The 24,077-nt window shown below is 40.4% G+C and overlaps 2 protein-coding genes across 2 annotated transcripts in view; one reads left to right on the top strand and one right to left on the bottom strand.

Moving 5' to 3' along the window:
- The window catches only part of SPCS2 (signal peptidase complex subunit 2), a 28,445-nt gene extending 17,837 nt beyond the window's left edge, over positions 1-10,608 (bottom strand). Inside the window, exon 1 of the mRNA XM_008061517.1 lies at positions 10,462-10,608. Coding sequence (XP_008059708.1) covers positions 10,462-10,575 — 114 coding nt within the window. The 5' untranslated portion in view covers positions 10,576-10,608. The remainder of the gene's footprint in view (positions 1-10,461) is intronic.
- A 183-nt stretch (positions 10,609-10,791) lies between these two features.
- The window catches only part of LOC103263860 (X-ray radiation resistance-associated protein 1-like), a 70,137-nt gene continuing 56,851 nt past the window's right edge, over positions 10,792-24,077 (top strand). The window contains exon 1 of the mRNA XM_008061516.1: positions 10,792-10,923. The gene's annotated coding sequence lies outside the window, so the exon portion shown is untranslated. The remainder of the gene's footprint in view (positions 10,924-24,077) is intronic.

The raw sequence follows: 24,077 nt of genomic DNA, 5'->3' as shown, positions 1-24,077 counted from the left end.
AGGAGGGAGGGAGTGAGAGAGAACACCAACTAATGGAATTAGGGCTGGGATGGCTAATTTGAGCCATCATGTCATTTTCCATGAGAAGAAACACAGGAGGAAAGGGGACAAATATCCGTTTGCATATGCTGAATTTGAGATGTTTAAGCTCTATAGCTATGTTTTATCTCCCTTTGATTTCACAACTCCCTAAACCAAATAGATAATAAAAACTGATGGCAGACTCAGAAGCTGAGATCACTATATGAGTTAGAAATATGTATGCACTCATACCTCCCACATGCACACATTTTAGCAAGAAAAGATCAGAAGCAGTAAGTTCAAAAAAATTTTTTTTAAGTTCAATTTGGGGAGAATTTTTATGTCTACTTTAAATATGTGCACTGTCATTTAATTTAGATCCCAATTCAGAAAAGCCTAGAGATAATAGCTCTTAGCAATACATGGAATCTTCAATTTCAATCAATTTTGTACAAAAATGGCCAGGAAATATTGAAAGAAAATGACTGGCTTAACAGTGCTTATTACTGATGGCATTTATCACTGGAGTTAGTTGGAGGGTAGGAGATTACAAGTTAATTAAATAATGAGCATGCACATTAGTGACAACCCCAGAGAAACTGATTCTTAGCTTCTCCACTGCCTTTTCTACCCCTCCACAAACTATAGTGAGCAGTGACCTGGCCGTTTCTACACTAACCTGGCCTCATGAATCGAGAAGCTTATGTGACTGCAGTTCTTTGGGGGCCAGGCCAGTCATGGATTCACATCCCACCATGAATCTCACTATGTGTGAGATCTAAGGCTGAAAATGGCTCAAAGTGAAAGCAACTTGATTCAGCTTATCAATTAGCAATGTGTCCAAAAATGAAGGGCTATTTTTTCCACCAACAAACTGAAATATAGTCAACAATCATATTATTACTAACAACACTTTCTAAAGCATGAGACTATGCTAGGCATGGTGGCTCATGCCTACAATCCCAGCACTTTGGGAATCAAGATGGGAGGACTGCTTGAGGCCAGGAGTTCAAGATGAGACTGGGCAACATAGAGAGACTTCATTTCTACAAAAAATAAAAATATTAGTCAGACATAGTAGCCTGTAGTCCTAGCTCCTTGGAAGGCTGAGGTGGGAGGATTGCTGGAGCTCAGGAGTTCACAGTTACAGTGAGTCATGATTGTGCATTGCACTACAGCCTGGGTGGTAGGGCAAGACCCTATCTCTAATAAATAAAATATGACTGAATTGTTGACATAATCAATCGTCAGCATAAGTTTCTTACTTTTAGAAGAGAAACGAGAAATACAGAAAACAAAATTTTGATCTTTACAATTTAGTTAAGGAAAATTCTATACTTGCAATGAATGATAACCAAAGATAAGTGCTAAATGGTAAGGAATAGACATAGAAGGATAAGTGCACACTGCAGGCTCAAGGTACTGCAGAAATGATTTTGGATAAAATATTACCTACTACCTTAGGGAAATCAATCTGCAGCAACACTGACTGGGGAGGGATGGGGGAGGTGGGAGTGCTGCCAAGAAAGACCTGAATCAAGGCAAGGAGATGGGCTAGGAATTGTCTGTACTGATACAGCTGTGAGAAGAGTCCTTATTCTAGGGAGGTGGCAGATCACAAACTCCATTTAAGAACTACATGCACTTAGTTCAGAAAAATGCAGCTGTGCGCAAATTCCTTCAGGGACAGAACCATACGACTGCTCCATTTGAAATCCATTTCCTACTACATGGAAAGGTATTAACAACTGCTACATGGCGTTTTTTTTTTTTTTTTTTTTAAAGGAAATTGCCAAGTCTCTCAATAGCAATTTATTCCAATGCTGAACAATCTTTTAAGGGAGGAGATCCTCCTAAAAACAATCTTTTTGGCAATTATACTTATTTTCTTTCAATTAATATTTGAGTGCCTATTTATTTTATGCCTAGCACTGTTCTAGCCACTAGGGATATACTCATAAACAAGACAAATTCTGCCTTCCTGTATGGCAGATAAAGAATAAGTAAACAAATATGCAGATAATGTAATTTCAGGTTGTACAAAGTGATATGAAGACAAATGAAATAGAGTTTTGAAAAAAGACTAAAACATGGTGAGGAAAATAGTTAATATCTAAGTAGAGTTGAATGAAGTGAAGGAGTAACTCAAAATCTGGAGAGTGTCCCAGTGAGACCAGAGAACACTAAAAGCCCCAAGCTCCGTGTGTTTGAGGGACAGCAAAAAGGTCAGGATTTTCAGAGTATAATGACTTTTAAATTTTATTTTAAAGATGTGGGGTACAATTCAGTATCAGGTATACAAGTGGACATCGTACAGGTAAAGTCTAGGCCTTCCTTTGGTTCCCACTTTGCCTGAGTTTCTTTCAGACCCTGATTGCCCCCTCCCCATATCCTGCTACTACCAATTCCTTTCTTAAAGTATTATGGTAAATGTTCAGGGTCCACTTATGAGTGAGAACATGTGTGTGGTACTCTGTTCTTTGTTTCTGTGATAGACCACTGAGTATTATTGACTCTAAATCCATCCAAGTTGCTACAAAGTCCATATGCTTGTCCTTCTTTGTGGCTGTGTAATATTCCATTGTGTATATGTACGACATTTTTTTATCCAGTCGTTTCGATGGGCAGCACAGCTGGTTTCATGTTTTTGCTACTGGGAACAGTGCTGCAATAAATGTACATGCAGGTATCTTTTTTGTAGGATGCTTTGAGTTCTTCTGGGTGTATTCCCAGAAGGGGTTTGCTGGGTCATATGGAAGGTCAATTTCTAATCGCCACACTGTTTTCCATAGAGGTTGAACTAGTTTGCATTCCCACTAGCAGTGTAGAAGCATTCCCTTTTCTCCAGCATCTGTTGTTTTGTTAATGACAGTCATTCTTACTGGGGTTAGGTGGTATCTCAATGTAGTTTTGATTTGCATTTCTCTGATGATTAGTGAGACGAGCACTTTTTCATGTGTCTGTTGGCTGCCCGTATATCCTCTTTTGAAAAGTATCTATTCATGTCTTTTGCCCACTTTTTAATAGGGTTGTTTTTTTCCTTTTGGCATATTTGAGTTTCTTTCAGACCCTGGATGTTAGGCCTTTGTCAGATATATAGTTGGCAAATATTTTGTCCCATTCTGTGGGCTGTCTTCCTACTCTCTTGATGGTTTCTTTTGCTTTGCAGATTTGAGTATAATGACTGAAGTGAAAATTTACAGGTGAGGATCAGAGAAACAGGCAGGGCCAACAAGAAGCAGGAACTACAAAATAGGTCACAACAAGGGGTTTGGATTTTAGCTAAGATGGGGGGAGTCACTGGCAATTTCAGCAAGAGAGTGAGTGGTCTGATTTATGTTTTAAAATGATCAGTCTGGTTGCTGTGTGGATAACAAAATCTAAAGAGACGAAACACGGAAGCTGGAAGACCAGCTGGAAGGGCTCCTACAGTTGTTCAAGTGAGTAGTCAGATTCTGGCTATATTTTGAATGTATAGCCAAGATAATATAATGATAGGCTAAAGGTGAAATGTGAGGTAAAGAGAAAAATTGAGGAAAACCTCAGTTTTTGTTTCAGCAAATTAGATGAATGGAAGTATCTTATTGAAATGGGAAAGGCTGGGAGAGAAGCACTTTGAGGGTAAGATAAATCAAGAGATTGGCTCTATTTATGCTTGATATACGTTTTGTATTAGGCATTTAAGTGAAGATGACAAGTACACAACGGGAGCTTATAGGAGAGGTTCAGGATGAAAATATAAAGAGGAAGTCATCAACTTAGACATAGTATTTAAGCCATAACATAGGGTATCACCTGAGATAAGAAAGAAAAGAGGGCCAGGGCCAAGCTCAGGGGCTTGCCAATATTTACAGGTCAGAAAGAAGATTTAAAAAACCAATAAAGATGACAGAGATACCAGTGGAGGAGGACGAAAATCAGGGGCAAGTTGCGTTCTGGAAGCCAAAGCAAATATTGCAAGAAGAAAGAGGTGACCAATGAGTCAAATACTACTGAAAGGCTAAGTAATGTTATTAAGATCTACAGCCATATAGTGGCTCACACCTGTAATCCTAGCATTTTGGGAGGTGGAGGTGAGAGGACTGCCTGAGTCCAGGGGTTCGAGACCAGCCTGAGAACTTGGTAAGACTTCATCTCTACAATATCACAAAAAATTAGCCAGGCATGGTGGCATGTGCCTGTGGTTCAGCTACTTGGAAGGCTAAAGTGCAAGGATCACCTGAGCCCAGCAGGTAGAGGCTGTAGTGGCTGTGAGTGTGCCACTGCACTCTAGCCTGGGCGACAGAGATTCCTACTCAAAAAAAAAAAAAAAAAATCTGACAAGATGGAGATCAGAGCAGAGAAATGGTGCTGGCAACAGTTGAAAAGAAACCTGGGCAGTTGGTTTTTTAGTGATTCTTTTAATTAAAAGTAAAAGTAATTTCCAATTGTGATACCAATGTGTTATACAGTGAATATATTTAAAAAAACAAAACAAAAAACCACCAAATAACTTGAAACTTTAAGGGTTACTTCACAGATGGAAAGACAACATTTTAAAAACTGAGATATAATTCACATACCATAAAATTCACCATTTTAAAATGTCCAATTCAGAGGTTCTTAGTATACTCACAAGGTTACACAACCACCACTACTATCTAATTTCAGAATATTTGCAGAACCCACAGAAGAAACTCCATATTCATTACCAGTCACACCCTATTCTTTCTCCATAGTCCCTGGCAGCCACAAATCTACTTTCTGTCTCTATGCGTTTGCCTATTCTGGACATTTCATATAAGTGGAGTCATGCTATGTATGGCCCTTTATGACTAGCTTCTTTCACCTATCATATTTTCACGGTTCATCCATGTTACAGTGTGTATCAATACTTCATTCCTTTTAATGGTCGAATTATATTCCCTTGTATGGATAAATCACATTGTGTTTATCCATTCATTAGTTGATAAGACATTTTGGTTGTTTTCACCTTTAGGCCATTATGATAATTGTGCCATGTAAACATCTGCGTGCCAAGATTTCATGCTTTCAGTTCTCTTGGGTGTATACTTAGGAGTGGAATTGCTGGGTTATTTGGTAAATCTATGTTGAACTTTGAGGAACCATCAAACTGTTTTCAACAGTGCTGCAACATTTTAACATTCCTATTAGCAATATATGAAGGTTCTGATTTCTCCACATTCTCACCAAAATGTGTTTTCATTTTTAAAAAATTATTATTATAGCTATCAGTGGATATGAAATGGTACTTCACTGTGGTTTTGCTTTGTGTTTCTCTAATGCTTAATGATGTTGAACACATTTTACTGTGCTTGTGGGCTATTTGTGTATCTTCTATGGAGATATATCTATTTATATTCTTTGCCCTTAAAAAAATCAGGTTATTGTCTTTTTATTACTGAGTTGTAAGATTCTTTACATGGTCTAGATACTAGACCCTTAAGAGATATATGATTTGAAAATATTTTCTCTCATTCTGTGGGAAGAGAATTTTTTTCACTTTCTTGACAGTGTCCTTGACATGTACAAGTTTTTAATTTTGATGAATTAAAAAATGAGTTTTGAGATGCTATTGAAGTTCAGTTTGCAGAATAGTGCTAAAAAGCCAGTATCTTGTTTCTTTAAACACAAATATACACAATTATAAAAATGTCATAAAACTGTTTATCTTCTTTGTCAGAGTCAGGTCAGAGGGTATAAACATATCACCCAGAAGTCTAGCAAGCTAAGATACCATCCAGGAGAGTAAAAGAGAACATATGCTCCAAGGACACACAATTAGTGGGTGCCAAAGGCTATAGTCTAGGTTTTACACTTCAAAATAGATGCTCATCCCACTATATTAGTTAGGACAAAGCCCACTCCAGTATGGGAGGCAACGCACTGAGTAAGGTAAAAGTACTGGATGAAGTAGTGGGAAAGCGGTTCTGGATATGTCACAAATTCACTGCGTGTTCTTGGGCAAGTTGCCTCAGCTTCCCCTCCCAACTGAGTCCATGTCTATAAAATGAGGCTGGAATATCAGATGGGCTTCAAGGTCTCTTCAATATAAACATTTTAGAAAAACCACTATTGATTACACAGAATAATTTTTTTTTTAAAAAGTCAGAACCAGAAAGGACTTAAAAAGTCATTTAAGATAGTCTCAATCTGGAAGTAACTTAAAATGCAGAGGTAATAGAGATATGTGAAAACATGCAAATGTTCATGCCTCACCTCCAGAGAATCTGATTCAGGACTGCGAAGAGATCCAGAAATAAGTTATTTTTAACTAATACCCAAGGAATTCTGATGGTGACAGATTTTAATCATGTTCTAAAAAATATCTAAGGAATAACATCTATAAGTAGCTATATATATTTTTATTGAGTGCTTACTATGTGTCTGATACCAACTTTTTGGAAAATAATATTATCCTCACTTCAGATGAGTAAACTGAGATACAAAGAGATTTACTAACTTGCCCAAGAACAACCATCTGGTAAGTGGCAGAGTCAGAATTCAAAGCTAGTCAGCCAGGCTCCAGAACTTATGTTTTCAACTAAAATATAAAAGTTATGTTTTAAGATCAGTCTGACAGCCCAGCCAGAGACAGAAATCCAGGTATGAGGTTAAAAGAGTCTAGATATACCTTCTGGAAAGCATGATTTAACACCACATATCAACATTAATAGCTAAAACAAATGAAGCTAGCAGCTTTTCTTTATAGCTGCCAGATAGAACAAAATGCCTTGATGTATTTGGGGCAGAATAACTTACTGTAGTAACTTAAGTCACTCTGTGAAGGAGGCGGGAAGATTATATTTGCATACTTATTTTTAAGTCAGGAAACAAGAATTGTGATGTTTTTAAAGTCAGTTTCATAAAAGTAGAAATTTACATCTGCTTTGGGAAGGCTAGAAGCATATTCACATCTCGTTATTATATTTATTTGTGACAGGTGACACTACAGTTACAGAGATAAAATTAAAAACCCTCCCCAAGAAAATCAAGATAAATCAAAAAATGTGTATTAAAAGCAACAGTCTCTCGTTCCCACAAAGCAAAAGACTCCTTATTCCCTCAAAACCTGCTCCACTAAGAATAACATTTTTTTAGCCGGACTCGGTGGCTCAGCCTGTAATCCCGCACCTTTGGGAGGCTGAGGTGAGTGGATTGCCTGAGCCCGCGGGTTCGAGACCCGCCTGGGCAGCGAGACCTCATCTCTACAATAAATCAAAAATCAGCTGGGCGTGGTAGCGCGCGCCTGTAGTTCCAGCTACTTGGAAGGCTGAGGCGGAAGAATCGCTGGAGCCCAGCAGGTCAAGGCTGCGGTGACCAGGAGCGGCCACTGCACTTCAGTCTGGGCGAGAGTGAGACTCCAACTCAAAAAAAAAAAAAGAGTAACATTTTTTCCAATGTTCTCTTCCCCAGTACCATCAGTCTTCAGCAATTAGAGTTGCCATTCTCTAAAGCTGTTTTTGAAGACTGAGGTGGCAGATCAAGTTTTTTCCCTGCTAAATTCAATGCTTCAAGTACTTTTTCTGTGTTGATCAATACAGACAAGCCCTCATGAGAAAATGGACAAATACAAATTGGTGGAATGATACAAGACAGTATGCCATATTAAGTGACAGCTTAATTCCCATGTGCAGTAAGTGCTAGAGGAATTCAGAGGAGGACAACTCAATCAATGTAAGGCTGAAATGAAGTTTTCCAGGAAAAAGCACTCAAGTAGCTCTTGACTACTTTTTCTCTCTTCTGTCCCTTACTTCTCGGTTAAATCTTCCAAGCACTCCTTTGTGAGACCTTTTATCTATTTTTGCTGCTCATGTTGGGGTTCTTATCACCTTGTTTTTCTATTTTTATATAGCCCTTTACAAAGAACACTTATTTCTAGTGGATTCCAAAGGACAGAGAACAAAACAAAGAACACTTATCAACATTACACAATTTAATCCTTACAACAAGCCTATAATACAGAGGATGCCAAAAAAAAGTCTATTTTAAGAAAAGAAAAAAACTGTGTTAAACTTGTAATACTCAATATATACTGATAACAAAAGACGACTAGAAGTCATGTTTGACTTCTGCAATTACAAGAGGTGCTCAAAGTCATTACCATTAATCTCCAGACACTTCTGATTATGGCGTACATCTCCTAACATCACCTAAGATGTGTATACATTTTTTTGGCATCCCCGGTATATATGAGTGTACACAATGTTTACCTAAGAAAACTTAAGTTCAGTAATATCACATAACTTATCCAAGGGCATGCAGTGTTTAACATACTGCACTAGAATTCAAACTTTTCATTGTATACTATACACTAGTAGGGCATATTACGATAACAGAAGGCTTCCAATTTCTCCCTCTCCAAACTGCCTGAATAATTTTCCTAAAACCACTTTACATTGTCTCAAAAACCTTCAACAGCTTCCTACTTCTACTTACAGCAATCCATGCCCTCCCCAATCTGATTCTATCTACTTGTCTCTAGAGTTCCCTTAGAGTGCCTTCCAGTCAACTTACTTGAGAAACAGGCACCATCACATTCTGTGTACATTTGCTCAAGGAGACTTTCTTACCTGGTATGCCTTTCCTCTCTTTTCCCTCAAGTAAAGTCCCAGGTTCACCCTTAAACATGAAGTGTTCCCTTACTGCTCTCACCCTTATCAATTGGACCTCCAGGATCATTCTCTCTCATTTGAACTTTTGTAAAAAGTACACATTTGAATACACCACATTCTCCCTTAAATATATTCAATATTTTGAGTACCCCATCTTCCATATTCAACTATTCTAAGTACTCTCTGACAGTAGGGTTCTTGATTTATTCCTCCACCATCACACATTTGTACTGAACACAACAAGTTATAAAGATCACTGATATATATTGTCTTATTTGCTTCTTCCAAAAGGTGCCAGAGATCCTTCAATTTCAAATGAAGAAAGGAAAGCCCAGTGAATTTAACTGGATTGCCAACCTTCATACTGTTTGCAAGTAGCAGAGATACTTCACAGCTGAATCTTAATGATACTCAAATCCAGGTCTTTCAATAACACAATGATGCCATATGCTGCTAATTATCACAGTCTTTGCAGAATACCCATGCGCAATGTTTACTGATGATAATCCAAGTGAAGAAAAAAAATCAAAGAGCAGTCATTACGACAGGATTAGCACAAGCTGTTAGGTACTCACCCAGCAGGAAGGCAGGATTTGTGTACCGAAATGACCATTAACTCCTAATACATGTCTGGAAGCAATCAATTTACCATCACAACCTCTAGAACATATTCTTGTCTCTTAAGAATGATTGAGTGCAAGAAGCGTGTAACTCAAAACAAACGACACTAAAAAAGACAAGCAAAAGATCTGGGTCTGAACCCTTCAACATGATCATGTATTCATTTCTTAAGCATCCACCATGTGTTACGCACAGGGAAGTGTGAAAGCTGTTTTCATTTAAAGTTAAAAAGATCGTGTTTATTAAATACACCATACTTTAACAACTGTCATCAAACCAGCTTAAGGCCCTACAATGAGAGAACTGGAAGAGATTTTGGGGTACATTAAAAGTTAAATCCTTCATTTTGCAGATGAGTAAAGATATGGGAAGAGCAAGCATATTTCAAGGTCACAGAGCTAATTAGTGGCCGACCTAGCTCTCCATGCCAACTGTTTCTTCCATGATGCTGGGCAAAGAGCAAGAGGAGGCAACCCAGGAGCAGAGATGACCTCTTTTCTTTTAAGCCCCTGTTGCTAGGAAAGTTTAAAAAAACAAAACAAAACTGAATGAGCGGAGGAAGAGCGGGCAAACGTGAGCCGGGAGCCGTGCACTTGATGGAAGGGAGGTGGGGGGTGGGGTGCAGGGAGAGGGCGGGGAAAGCACAAGAAAAAAAAAAAAAAGAAAAATTGTAATAGGAGAAAAATCAATACTCATATAAATATTTTCAGTTTGGGGTATCATGATAAGCCTAGAAACTTCAGCAAGCCAAAAGGACAAGGGGCTCTTTGGAATATGTAGCTGCATGCAAGGTGATGGTGGTGAAGAGTTTTTTTTTGGGGGGGGGGCGGAATCCAGATCCTTTAATTCCTTCGGGCTTCAGTTTTCCCTGTCAGCGAAATGGGCAATTTTAACAGTGGCCCCCTGCACCACAAGGGAAAAGCGATGGCCACGCTGAAATGTGGCAATAATTCAATTACCCGAAAAAGCTGTGGTGGCCAGCATGAAGGAGCAGGAACGCTTGCGAGAAGGAAAAACGACCTGAAGAGAAGAGGACCTGGGTTTGAAGTGCGGTGTGGCCGGGCTGCCATCGCGCGTAGGATTCCCATGGTGGGCCAGATAAGGGATCCCCTCAAAAGGCCACAGAAAATAAGGGGAAAGGGGATGGGAAGGTGGGCTCGCTGCCTCCCAATGACTCGAATATTCCCCAGAACCGGCTCCTCACCTTATCCAACAAGCCGCTACGGTTACTGCCTGTCCCACAGCTGGGACCACCGCCAGCCCCACCACTGCCTCCGCCACCACCGCTCCTCCCGCCCTGTGCAGCCGCCGCCGCCATCTTCCCGGTCTCTGCGGCTCCCTCCCCTCCGACTTGTCTTCAGCGGGTTGGCTGAAGCTGACGGCGTGTCGCGCAGCGCAGAGGCTGTCGGGACTCGTAGTTCCGGGCTTGCGGACGCGAGGCTGTTAGCGGAAGTGGCCGCGGGGCTTGCTGGGACTTGTAGTTAGACGCTCCTGCCGCCCGTTGCCGCCTAGACGGCCAGCCGCCGTGTCGCGGTTACTAAGGAGTGGGGAAGGCGCCACCGTGGAGCGGCTCGGAGAACCCCGGGAGGCTCTCAGGCGCGCATCCCGCCTGACCGGGTCGTCGCGTCCGCGGACCTCTCGGAGGCGGAAGCGACGCCGGAGGCAGGTGCGGCCGAAAACTTAGTTTGCGTGAGTTAAGAGTCTTCCCTAAGCACCGAGGTGGAGTTTCCAAAAGGGTGAGGAGAAGCTCGTGCTTCATCCTTGTCTAGCCCTGTGGTGGCTTTTACCAATTATTCTCTCTAGCGACCGTCGTTTTAGCTGTTAGGAATGTTTTCGTGTTCTGGAGTGTTGCGGGAAAACAGAGAGACCGTGACACCGAGGCCGTCTTAGGAAGTAGCGTTTTCTTAGGGCCGGCGCGACTCAGCGGGCTAATGCTCCAAGGCTGAGCCCCCCCGGAGAAAGAGGAGAGGGGTTTTATATGTTTAGTTTAGGGTGGGAGGGGGGTCGGGTTGTATAGCTAGACATTTTTCTTTGGAATTTGCAAGGTGGTATTTAGCAAAACCAGATTTTCAAAGAACAGATTGTCTCCAGGGTATACATGACAAGCAGGGGTTGTAAACTGATAACTTCACAAAGAGAGGATGCGGAGATAAGGTTGTGAATTGATTACTGTCTTGCATTTCCAGGGAAGCGGCTTGTGGCTACTTGGTTTTCTCATGTCCCCTGTCTGGCAGGTTTGGAACTTGCAGGTTGATTTTTATAAAGGAATAATTTAAACTGTTTTTAGCCCCTTTCTGCTACAGGAGAACTCATATTTACTGAGTGCCTGCTGTCTGCCAGGCAGTCTCCTATGTGCACGTGCCTCTATCCTCTCATTTCATTTAGTGCCATAACAGCCCCATCAGGTGAGGAAACTAAAGAACCTACCCAACGCCAGATAGCATGTGTCACATGTACAGCATGGACCCGGTTTTGAAGCCAGCCCTTTTTTGTTTTTTTTTGTAATCTCAAAACCCATGACTTTTCCCCTCTGACACTTTGCTTTTACAGTTTTAGGATGTAATTGTGTTCTAGATTTTTCCACAAAGATTTGTTGAGCACCAATATCGCCTGGCACTATACTAAGGGATCAAGTAGATCTGGTCGCTACTCTGGTAGAAATCCTACTCTTGTGGGGTGGGCACACTTCATCAACAAGGGTACCTGCATAGTGAACATTTGTATACCTAACCCTGAATTGTACCCCACATCTATAAAATAAAAAATTTAAAAAGGAAAAAAAAAGAAATCTTACTTCAGTGACCGTTATCAACATATCACACAGCTATCATATATGCTCTATTACATTTTCCTTTTTTTAAATCCCTATGTGTCTCCCCATAAGTGTCCAAATGACTGAACAAATATTATTGAGTTACTATGTAGCTGACCTTGTTCTAGTCATCAGGAATATAATTCTGGATAAAACAGACAAAAAAAACCTGTGTGGACAAAGCTAACATTCATGTGAAAATAATTATCATTAAATTAAATAACAGCAGCTGACATTTCTCTACCTCTGGAGCAGTCCCTGGCCACTCCAGTCAAATGTGCCTGTAGCTTGCTGTTCTGTTTATCTTTTGAAATTTCTCATTTTTCAAGACCCAGGTCTAATGTCACCTGCTCAGTGAAACCTTACCTGATCTCTGTTTCTTCTTTGCTGTCTGCATGAAGTGCTCCTATAGTATTTTGTTCATGTTTGGTTCCAAGTAACACTCACTGAGAGTCATCCTTCTGTAGACCAGGCTCTATATGAGAAGGGAGTTAGAGAGATAACAGCTTGGCTTTGGAAAGACTCTCTGCCTAGAATTAAGGGGCTGGGAAATAGACTAGACAAGGAAGCAAGCCATTGTATTACATGTGGCAGAGTACCTCCATGAAGAAGCGGGCCTGAAGTGGTAGCCCAGAGGAGGGTTAGCTTCAGAGGAGGGAGGTACAGGGAAGCTATCTGTATGAGCCAGGCAGAGAAGAGGGGCAGAAGTGTGATAGGCCAAAGGAATGGAACAAGCAAATATATGCAAATGAGGAATATTATTGTATGTGTGTGTAAGGGAGAGAAGGAGGGAGAGAAAATGTGTGTGTATGTAAGGAAGAGAAGGAGGGTGGGAGGGAAGGAGAGAGAATTGTGTGTGTGTGTGTGTGTGTGTGTTGGAACTAGGAGACACTACAGTCAGATTGGCCTTAGCTACCTGAAGCTCAAGACAGAGACCGGAGTTAGCTGAAGCTAACCAGGCAGGCAGCCTCCAAGTCTGGAACTTAGACTTGCTTTTTTCCTACCATATACTTTCTCTTAGGGTTACTTTCTAGATAATGTAACCTGTGGGTTAGGTGCCTTTCTTGGCCCATTAGTTGCAGATCCACACCTTCTCTACCTAATATGCCTCATAAGGAACTGTAATTTCTATAATTTTGTGTCCAGGTCTGTATGCCCTCTATAAGCTTGAGTCTGATTCATCCTTTATAGTGTATACATAGTAAATACCTTTTCCCAGGCTGTGTCTTATCTTTCAACTTTGTCTTTGCTATTTTTATCCTGCAGAAATTTATTTTGTGTAAATGATCATGTAAATGTGCATCTTATTTAAGCACTCCAACCATATGCCATAGTCATAAGATTATTCTCCTATACCACCTTCCTATCACTGTCTCTATCACTACAGCTATGTCTATCTGTTTCTTGTATCTTAAGTCCCCTGGTTTTTTTTTTCTAGGCTCCAGGTAAGACAAATTTTGGAGCAGAGAGCTCATAGTAGGACATAATTTTTTTTTTTTTGAGTTGACTTCTCACTCTGTCACCCAGGCCTGGAGTGCAGTGGCATGCTCACAGCCACCACAGCCTCAACCTGCTGGGCTCAGGTGATTCTTCCACCTCAGCCTTCCAAGTAGCTGGAACTACAGGCACACGCCACCACACCCAGCTAATTTTTTGATTTATTGTAGAGATGAGATCTTGCCAAGTTGCCGAGACTGGTCTTGGAGAGTTTTCTCACCTCGACCTCCCAAAGTGCTGGGATTGTAGGTGTGAGCCTCTGTGCCCAGCTAGGATAATAATTAATGAAAAGGTTCAAAACCTCTGAATGGCAGGCTAAGAAGGTATATAATACCTATTTTACAGGTGAAGAAACAAAAGAAAAAGGAAGTCAAGGGGCCTTTCCCAAAGTCGAAGACCAAGTAAGTACTCTGTAGACCTGAAGCCAGGTCCCTTACTCTGTGAATTACTGGAGCTTTCTCCAACAGTCATCATCTCTAACATTTCCCAGCTAGGAATTTACTCATTTATTTCTTCCTTTCCTATGTAGCAGATAGGTGTGATTGGTTAGAAGAGAGATTTTCTAAAAGTCACATTAACTTAATACAAATCCTAACATATTTTTAGTGAGTTTTAGGCTCTATGCCAGGTGCTTGGATTACATAGGTGAATAGGTAATCATAGGCCCCATAGCAGGTGGGAAGTTGGTGAAGGGAGCAAACAATTATAATAAAGTAATAAGTACTATACTAGGGGAGATATGGGGTGTTGTAGGAATACATGAGAAGAGCTTCCAACCTTTTGCAGGAGAGGTTAGGGATCAGGAAATCATAGTACCCTGTGTTGGGCCAAAGGGAATACCAACATACATTCATTCCACAGATATATATAGACTCTGTTATGTGCCATAGATGCTGCCCTTCCCCTGGAGGAGTTTAGAGTTTAATTAGGGAGATATCTATATATCTACTCTATATCTATATCTGGTACCCACAAATCTCCCCTTGGGACCTAGGAGTGCTGTCATATCTTTCATTTTGTTTACACTTGTCTAATGAGTGCTTCCTATGTTCTAAGTCCCAAGAATGGAGGAGACAGTGAATTAGATGTGTTTCCAGACTTGGAGACTGAAGGAACCCCCCTTATGATTGTTAGTAATCTTAAATGGTAGAAAGTGTTCAGGCTGTGAAAAAGATACTGAAGAAAAACTCCAAAGCTTAGCAAAAGTAGCAATTATTTCCACTGGACGGTTCATTGAAGACTTTATGGAAGTGGTGGCATCTGAATGGGGTCTAGAAAAATGCTTTTTTTCTATCCATTACCTCATTTAATTCCTACTACAATTCTCTGAGGCACAGAAGTTTTATCTTCATTATATATGATAGATCTAAGGCACAAAAATGTGAAGTTAATTGTCCAAGGTCACTCAGTAACAGAAACTAGACTCAAACTTAAGCTTCCCTTTTTCAAAATTGTTGTCCTTCCTACTATATCACTCTATATTCATATATTCATAGAGTGAATGTTTGTCACTGCTAGGAGACCTTCTCCCAGCTTTCCAGCTTGGCCTCAGTTTTCCACACTGCTCAGTCATTTACTGAGCCCTTCCCAGACCCTCCATATCAGAGTCCCACGTTCTTCACAGAGCCTCCCTTTCCCCAGCCAGAGGCTTGCAGATTCTCAAATTGTCTGAAGCTGTCCCAAAGCAGATTTGGAAATGACTGGAACCCTTAAAGAGCAATCTTAAGAGCTCAAGGTTTAAGAAACTTAGATCTTTGAGGTGATATTAGAACCAAATCTTAAGGAGGAGATAGATCAACCAGATGAACAAGTTGGAAACTTTTAGGTTGAAGGAACACCAAGAGCAAAGGCGGGGAAGGCTGCATGTGAATGATGTGTTGGGAGAATAGAAAATGACTCTGTGGGCCTGAATGAGCAGGACTGTCTAGAGCTGGAAAGGTTAGGACACAGGACCCAGGGACTTTCAAGACCAAGCTTAGGTATCTGGCCATCATGCTTAGTGGGAACCCAGTCAGAAGGCTGTTGCTCTTGTGTATTCTAGGTGGGAGATGATGAAAGATTTAATGGAACCAGAGGAGCTGGAGAGAGAAAGACCATTGGAACAGTAGATCTGAGCTAGAATTGTCACAACTTGGTGACCAATTAGAATTATGAGATAAGAGAGGAACTGGGTCTAGGGTGATGCTCAGGGTGCATTGGGTGGTGCCCAACTGAGCATTTAAAAGACAAAAGGCAATGTTTGCTATTGAATTTGAAAATCTAAGCAATGAGAGCTTGTTTTATTGAATGGGAGTTATTGTTTAATTTCTGCACTATGAAAATAAAAGACTATCAATCAAAAAAAGAAAACTGGCAGCTTGGAGTTGCATCTGGTTTCTAGGTATGTTTAGTTTGACCTGCTCATTGTTTTAAAATGGCAATTAGTTGGTGACATGTCAGTAAGCAGGAGATTTCACATATAAGTCAGCCTTCTCTTGAAAAAGTGGGACAATCTGGCAGTATTGGCTTAGATGTCTGTCTGCATGGCAGGATTAGTGAGAGCTGAAGAGGGCCACCTCTGTGGGCAAACTCATGCTCACACTCCCTTCCCCACTCTTCTCACATCAGTTTTTCTTCACTCATGTGACCTCCCATCTTGTGTAACCATTTGTGTTTGCAACTCCTGACTAAAATGTAGATTTTTGTGAGGTTTGGCATCAGATTATGGCAAAGAGCTGCATATTTTTTCCTTAACTCAGCAAATTATTTAATTATGGAATCCTTGAATGACAAATAATAAATGCAGTTGTGATTAGGAGTATCTGCTCCTTTGAGGAATTATTTTTTTTTATCTGGCTCTCTGAGGAGAATAATAATTTAATGAAGAAAAACCTGAGTCAGATTCTAGAGTCAGAACCATATTCTCTTTCTAACTTTTGTTCATGTACACACGTGCATGCATGGACATAAATATACATGTATGTGCACACACCCACGCCCTGCCTAAAAAAATCTCAGACTCAATGTAATGGTATTGGAGAATCTCTGGGAGCCACTTTACCACAGCTAGGAAGTGGAAGGTTATTTATTTTTTGCTCTTTTTATTCTTTAGGTGTTAGGGAAATGGGACACTCAGGATATTTAAAATCTCTTCCCGATTAGGAAGAGCCTGTCTGCCTTTGCCTTCTTCCTGCCTTCTTAGGGATTGCTCTGTAGGTCTGCCCATCTTTCTCCTACATTCTCAGCCTTTCCTTCTCTACTGGCTCCTTTCTCTCAGTCTGTAAGTGTAGCTAAGCCTTTCTCATCCTGTTAGTAAGCTTAGTATTATTAGAAAATGATCAATAACATGGCTTAGCCATATGCCAGGTACCAAGTCCTTTCACAAGCATTTACTCATTTAATCATTATTCCAGCCCTATGAAGTAAGTACACTCATTGTCTACATTTCTCAGAGGAAAAAACTGAGGCATGGAAGAGTTAGAAAACTTGCTCGAGGCCACATAGCTGGTAAGTGGCGTTAGAACCCATGCAGTGGGATTCCAGAGTCCCTGTTCTGTAGTGACTCTGTCTACTAGGGCTGGGACTAAGAATGAGGCAAGTGCTTACACTGCATTTTGCACAAATCTAAGGATAGCACATGTCCCTGGGGTGTTCCTCAGGCACCTCACTCACTTTCCCCCAGTTCTGGCCACCCTGGTGTTCATCCATCTCTTGACTTTACCTTTCTTCTCACTATTACCTTGCTTTTCCCCTCTTTTACAGACAAGCTTCTTGAAAAACTTGTTTATGTTCACTTTTTGCATCTATTCACCTTTCATTCATTCTTCTGTACACAGAGTCTGACTTTAACTCTACCCATCCCCTGACACTGACCCCCTACTTCCTCATGGCATGTTTTCAATTCTCACCTTAACTGACTTCTTTGCTTATCTCTCCCTCTTTCATATAGCTTTCTCTTCCCTTAGTTTATCTGACAGCTCCCTGTGCACCCTCCAGTTCTCTAAAGTTCCTTTCTGAATTCTCCAGGGGCTCCTCCTCCTCTGTCCTCACAGGAAATGCTTATATATCCAGTTGATCTTGTCCTTCCCACCCTTCTTCCCTCTCTCCTTCCCTTCTGTCTATCTTCCTTTCATTCTTTTGTTTATTAACATGAACCCTCATCACCTCACCTCTGGATTGTTGTAGTACTCTCCTAACTGCAATCTCAGTTGCCAGCCACTTTCATCTAGTGCTGTTTTTGTCAGAACTCTCTTTCTTTTTACTTTTTTATTATAATGATGTGGGGTACAATACAGGGTTAGGTATACAAACATTGATTATGCAGGTACTCTTGTTGATGAGGTATGCCCCTTCCTCCCTTAGCAGTTTCCCTCAACTGCCAATCCCACCCCCCCGACACAGTTTCCCATTACTGCCAAACACTTTCTTATAGTATTATAATTGTTCAAAGTCCACTTATGAGTGACAACATATGGTACTTTGTTCTTTGTTTCTGTGATAGATCACTGAGTATGATCAACTCCAAATCCATCCAAGTTGCTGCAAAGTCCATATATTTGGATTTGCATTTCTCTGATGACGAGTGAGGCTGAGCACTTTTTCATGAGCCTGTTGGCTGCCCATATATCTTCTGAGAAGTATCTATTCATGTCTTTTGCTCACTTTTAAAGGGGCTGTTTGTTTTTTTACTTTCGGCGCATTTGAGTTCCTTGTAGATCCTAGATGTTAGGCCTTTTTCAGATATACAGTTGGCAAATATTTTTTCCCATTCTATGGGCTGCCTCCCTACTCTCTTGATGGTTTCTTTTGCTTTGCAGAAGCTTGTTAGTTTGATGAGGTCCCGCTTGTCTTATTTCTTAAGGTATTGGCCTTTAGTGTTCTGAATAGGAATTGGTTGCCAGTTCCAATTTCCATAAGGGTGTCTCCTGCATTTTCTAAGATTCCTATAGTTTGAGGCTTTACGTTTAGGTCTTTGATCTATATAGAGTTAATTTTTGTGTATGGTGATAATGGTCCTGTTTCAATCTTCTGCATGTGGTCAGCCAGTTTTCCCAGCACCATTTACTGAATAGGTTCTGCTCTCCCCGGTGGTTGTTGTTGGAGGCTTTGTCAAAGATGAGTCAGTTGAGGAATTGAGGCTTTGCTTCCGGAATCTCTGTCTTGTTCCATTGGTCTGTGTGCCTGTTCTTGTCAATACCAGGCTATTTTGATTACTGTAGCCTTATAGTAAAATTTGAAGTCTGGAAGTGTGATACCTCCTGCTTTGTTTCTTTTACTAAAGATTGTTTTGACTATTTGTGGTCACTTATGTTTCCATATGAATTTCTGTATTGTCATTTCCAGTTCTGAGAAGAATGATGATGGTAACTTAATGGGTATTGCATTGAATCTGTAGATTGGCTTTGGTAGGATGGACATTTTAACAATGTTGATTCTTCCTATCCATGAGCATGGAATATTTTTCCATTAGTTTGTATCTTCTTGGATTTCTTTGAGCAGCACTTTGTAGTTCTCATTGTAAAGGTCTTTCACTTCTCTTTCAATTTTTTTGTGGCTATTGTGAATGGGATTGTGCTTTTTATTTGGGTCTCTGCCTGCTTGTTGTTGGTGTATAGGAATGCAGCTGTGTTTTGCACATTTATTTTGTACCCTGAGACCTTGCCAGAGTCCTTTATCAGTGCAAATAGGTTTTTGACAGATTCTTTTGGGTTTTCAAGGTATAGAATCATATCATCAGCAAAGAGAGATAACTTGACTTCCTCTTTTGCTATTTGGATACCTCTGATTTCCTTCTCTTGTCTAATTGCCAAGCTAGGACTTCCAATACAATATTGAACAAGAGGGGTGAGAGTGGGCAGCTTTGTCTTGTTCCAGTTTTCAGGAGAAATGTTTCTAGTTTCTGTCCATTTAGCAATATGTTAGTGGTGGGTTTATCGTAGGTGGCACTTATACTATTTTGTGGTATGTTCCTTCTGTACCTAGGTGGTTGAGAGTTTTTATCAAGAAGGGATGCTGGATTTTATCAAAAGGTTTTTCTGTATCTAATGAGATAATCATGTGGCTCTTGTTTTCACATCTGTTGATGTATTTAATTACATTTATGGTCTTGTGAATATTGGACCAGCCCTGCATCATGGGGATTAAGCCTACTTGGTCATGGTGGATGATTTTTGAGATGTGTTTTTGGATCCAGTTTACTAGAATCTTGTTGAGAATTTTTGCATCTATGTTCATAAGGGATATTGGCCTGTAGTTCTCTTTTTTTGTTGGAACTTTACTCGGTTTGGGTATCAGTGTGATGTTAGCTGTGTAAAATGATTTGGGGAGAATTCTATCTTTCTCAATTGCCTGGAATACGTTCAGTAGGATTGGTATCAGCTCCTTGTATGTTTTGTAGAAATCTGCTGGAAAGCTATCTGGTCCAGGGCTTTTTTGGTAGGTAGTTTTCGTATGACAGAGTCAATTTCCTGGGTTGTTATTCGTCTATTTAGTGTCTCAATGTCTTCTTGTTTCAACCTGGGGAGGTTATGTGATGTCAGAAAGTCCTCCATTTCATTTAGGTTATCAAGTTTGTTTCCATACTGGTGTACATAGTAATCTCTGATAATCTTTTGTATTTCCTCAGGGTCAGTTGTGATTTGATCTTTTGTATTTCTGATTGTGTTTATTTGGGCTTTTTCTCTCTTTCTTGGTCATTCTGGCTAGGGGCCCATCAATCTTGTTAATTCTTTCAAAGATCCAGCTTTTTGTTTTGTTGATGTTTTCTATGATATTTTTGTCTTGTATGTTCTGTATTTTGGCTCTTATTTTTGTGATTTGGTTTCTTCTGCTAAAGTTGGGGTTTTGGTGGTCTTCTCTTTCTAGCTCCCTTAGGTGATTTATTAGGCTTTCAACTTCTGATCTTTCTGTTTTCTTGATGTGTGCTCGTAGAGATGTAAATTCCCCTCTGAGAACTGTTTTCAGGGCATGCCAGAGGTTTTGGTAAGATGTTTCTTCATTTTCATTTGTTTCCAGGAATCTTTCAATTTCTTCTTTGATTTCAGTGTTGACCCAGTAGTTGTTCAGCATCATGCAATTTGGTGTCCATATCTTTTTGGGCTTTGGGGAAATGTTGGTGGTGTTGATATTTACTTTTATTACACTGTGGTCTGAGAATGTGCATGGCAAGATTTCAACCTAATGGAATTTTTTTATGCTTGATTTATGGCCAAGGATGTGATCGATCTTGGAGTATGTTCCATGTGGTGATGAGTAGATGGTATATTCTGTGGTTGTTGGGTGGTATAATCTGTAGGTATCTATTAAGTCCATTTGGTCAAGTGTCAAGTTTAGGTTCTGGATCTCCTTGTTGATTTTTTTCCTCAGTGATTTATCTAGGGTTGTCAGTGGAGTATTCAAGTCCCCTGCTATTATAGTGTTAGAGTCAATATCTTTTTTTAGTTTACTTAGTAGTTGCTTTATAAATGCTGGTGCTCCTGTGTTGGGTGCATATATGTTCAGGATGGATATTTCTTGTTGTGGATTGAACCTTTTATCATTATGTAGTGTCCTTTTAAAATTTTTGATAACTTAATTGTTGTTTTGTGTGATATTAAGATTGCAACTCCTACTTTCTTTTGTGATCCATTTGCCTGGAAACTCGTTTTCCAACCTTCAACTTTGAGTCAGTGTGTGTCCCTTGAAGTGAGATGAGTCTCCCGGATGCAGCATATAATTGGGTCATGGTTTCTTATCCAGTCCACCATTCTGTGTCTTTTCAGTGGTGCATTTAGTCCATTCACATGATTGTTTATCCTTGTCATTAGGTTCTTATAGTTTTTCCTTTGTTTGCTTATTTTCTTTTGGCTTTGGAGTTAATGTATGTGTGTTTTCAAGTTTCTTGTTGCGCTATATTCTCTGCTGATTCTGTGCTCTGCTGTTCTCCTAGGAAGTATGTGGTCAATCTTTTTCTTCTTTCTTCTGTGCTTAATACCTTTTTAAATGTATCCTATAGAGCTGGTCTGGAAGGTGCATAATCTCTTAGGGATTGGATGTCTGGGAAGGATTTTAATTCTCCATCACTGATGAAGCTAAGCTTGGCTGGATAAGAAATTCTTTGTTTAGCAGGGCTCGGTGGCTCAGCCTGTAATCCCGCGCCTTTGGGAGGCTGAGGTGAGTCGATTGCCTGAGCCCGTGGGTTCGAAACCCGCCTTGGCAGGTGAGACCTCATCTCTACAATAAATCAAAATAATTAGCTGGGCATGGTAGCGTGCACCTGTAGTTCCAGCTACTTGGAAGGCTGAGGCAGAAGGATGCCGGAACCCAGCAGATCAAGGCTGCGGTGGCCGGGAGTGGCCACTACACTCCAGTCTGGGCAACAGTGAGACTCCAACTCAAAAAAAAAAAAAAAGAAAGAAATTCTTTGTTTAAATTGTTTATCTTTGAGGACTTTGAATATAGGGCTCCAGTCTCTTCTTGCTTGTAGTGTTTCTTCTGATAGATCTGCTGCTATTCTGATTGGTTTTCCCCAGTAAGTAGTCTGACCTTTCTCTCTTGCTGCCTTTAGGATTTTTTCTTTTGTGCCTACTTTGTGTAGGCAAATTATCATGTGTCTAGGGGTTGGTCTTCTCATTTGATGTCTTTTGAGGGTTCTCTGTATCTCTTGTGTTGGCTGGTCACATCTCTGGTGAGATGGGGAACATTTTGTTGGATTACTTTCTGGAATACTTGCTCCAAGTTGTTCTCCATTTCCCTTTCTTCTTCTGGGATACCAATCAGATGTAGGTTTGGTCTCTTGATATAACTGCCTATCTTTTGTAGGCTTTGTTCTTTCTTTCTGAGTTCTTTCTATGTTTTTTACAAATCAGGTTAATTCCGTGTTCTGATCTTCAAATTCTGAGATTCTTTCTTCACCTAGATTAATTCTGCTTTCCATGCTTGTTATCTGGTTATTTCCTGGATGAAATTTTTTATTGCCAAAATCTCTGTTACAAGTTCTTTCAATGTTGCATCTTGTCTTTCTTAAGTCCTATTTACTCTTTCCAACCATTCCCTAATCCCTGTCATATTCTGGGGATAGTCTTTGGTGACTTCCATTGTTTGGCCAAGGTTTGATTTTTTAGGAGTTTTGTCTTTGGTACACTTGAAATTGCCTGAGGTCTTCCTTTGACTTTTCCTCATTTGTGGCAGATCTCTTGTTTTTCTCTTTAATTCTGTTATTCAGTGTCAGTGGGAGAGGCTTTCCCTTCTGATGTTTGCTCAGACCTCTGTTCTTCCCTGATCTGGGCTCAGGATTTGTTCTATTACAAAATAGGATGGTGAATGGGAAGCTTTGCTGTTTCTTGTAGTTTCAAAATTCGAATAAAGTAGGGGATAGGATGCTAGGAATCAGATACTACTTGCAAATTAAAATTTTCACTAATTGTGGTATGTGTTCCCTGAGACCCACACCCCACTACCACTTTATATGATGTTGCAAAGCAGAAACCAATGCAAAAGCAATTGAATACATACATACACACTCCAAAACAAACTGGAATAACAACAAAGCAAAACAAAACAATCAGCAACAAAAAGACCCCCAAGAAAACTAAACACATACACACATGCCTAGCACAAAGTGAATAAATAAGAAAAGCAGAAAGACTGAAGGAAAAAAGGGGGATTCAGTTGAAATCTCACACATCTATTGACATTCCCCTTAAACTATAAAAAATGAATATAAAAATGACCTAGAAGAACAAAAGCACTAAAACCATCAACCACAACAAAATCCAAAGGTGAACACTCAATCATTCACATACTCACAAAAACAGAAGAAAACAACAATAGAAGAAAGAAACAGAAAAAGAAAAGAAAAAGAAAAAAAATTTTTTTGGGGGTGGGGTGCAGATCAAACCCTCATATACACATTCATGCACAAAGGAAAAATATTTTTTAAATAGATGAAATAACTAGCAAACAGTCAAAAAAAATTTTTTTTAGTTAAAAAATAGTTGAAAATTTAAAAAACAAAAACAAACAAACAAAGAAAAAACCTGCCCTCTTGTGGCAGGCTCTGTTATTGTTCCTCTAAGCAGGTCTCTCCTGCAGAGCCACCTCTTTCACTCTCCTCAGGGAATGAAGCAGAGAAGGAGGAGGGACAGAGTGGGTGGGGCTGCAGGCCTCCCCTCCCACTCTCGTATGGTCAGGGAGATCTCTGATGGGGAGGTACGGGACTGTCTCTTCCCCAGGTATGTACTGTCATTGGGGTGCCACAGCCAGGCCTATCCTGGAACGGAGCTCTCCTATTGCGACTGAAGTCCAGGCTCCGCCTGGGATTGTCCCTCTTATTCATGCAAGGCCCAGCTCTATGGGTCTGACGTTCAGAGGATTGCTGTGAAGGAAAGGATTTGGGTCAACCCCGACTCACCACTGATCTCTTTGGAGTTCTTCCTTTTTTTCTGGCCACACTTTTTGTCCCACAGCTGGGTCAGGGTAGGGGGTGGGGCACCTGGAACTCAGCATTCATCAGGTAACTCTGAAGTTTGTGTTCTCAGGATATTCCCATAGGA

This window comes from Carlito syrichta, unplaced genomic scaffold, assembly GCF_000164805.1.
Source record: "Carlito syrichta isolate Samal-C Ts95f unplaced genomic scaffold, Tarsius_syrichta-2.0.1 Scaffold305304, whole genome shotgun sequence".
Classification (NCBI taxonomy): Eukaryota; Metazoa; Chordata; class Mammalia; order Primates; family Tarsiidae; genus Carlito; species Carlito syrichta.
This window is presented reverse-complemented; position numbering and strand designations above follow the sequence as displayed.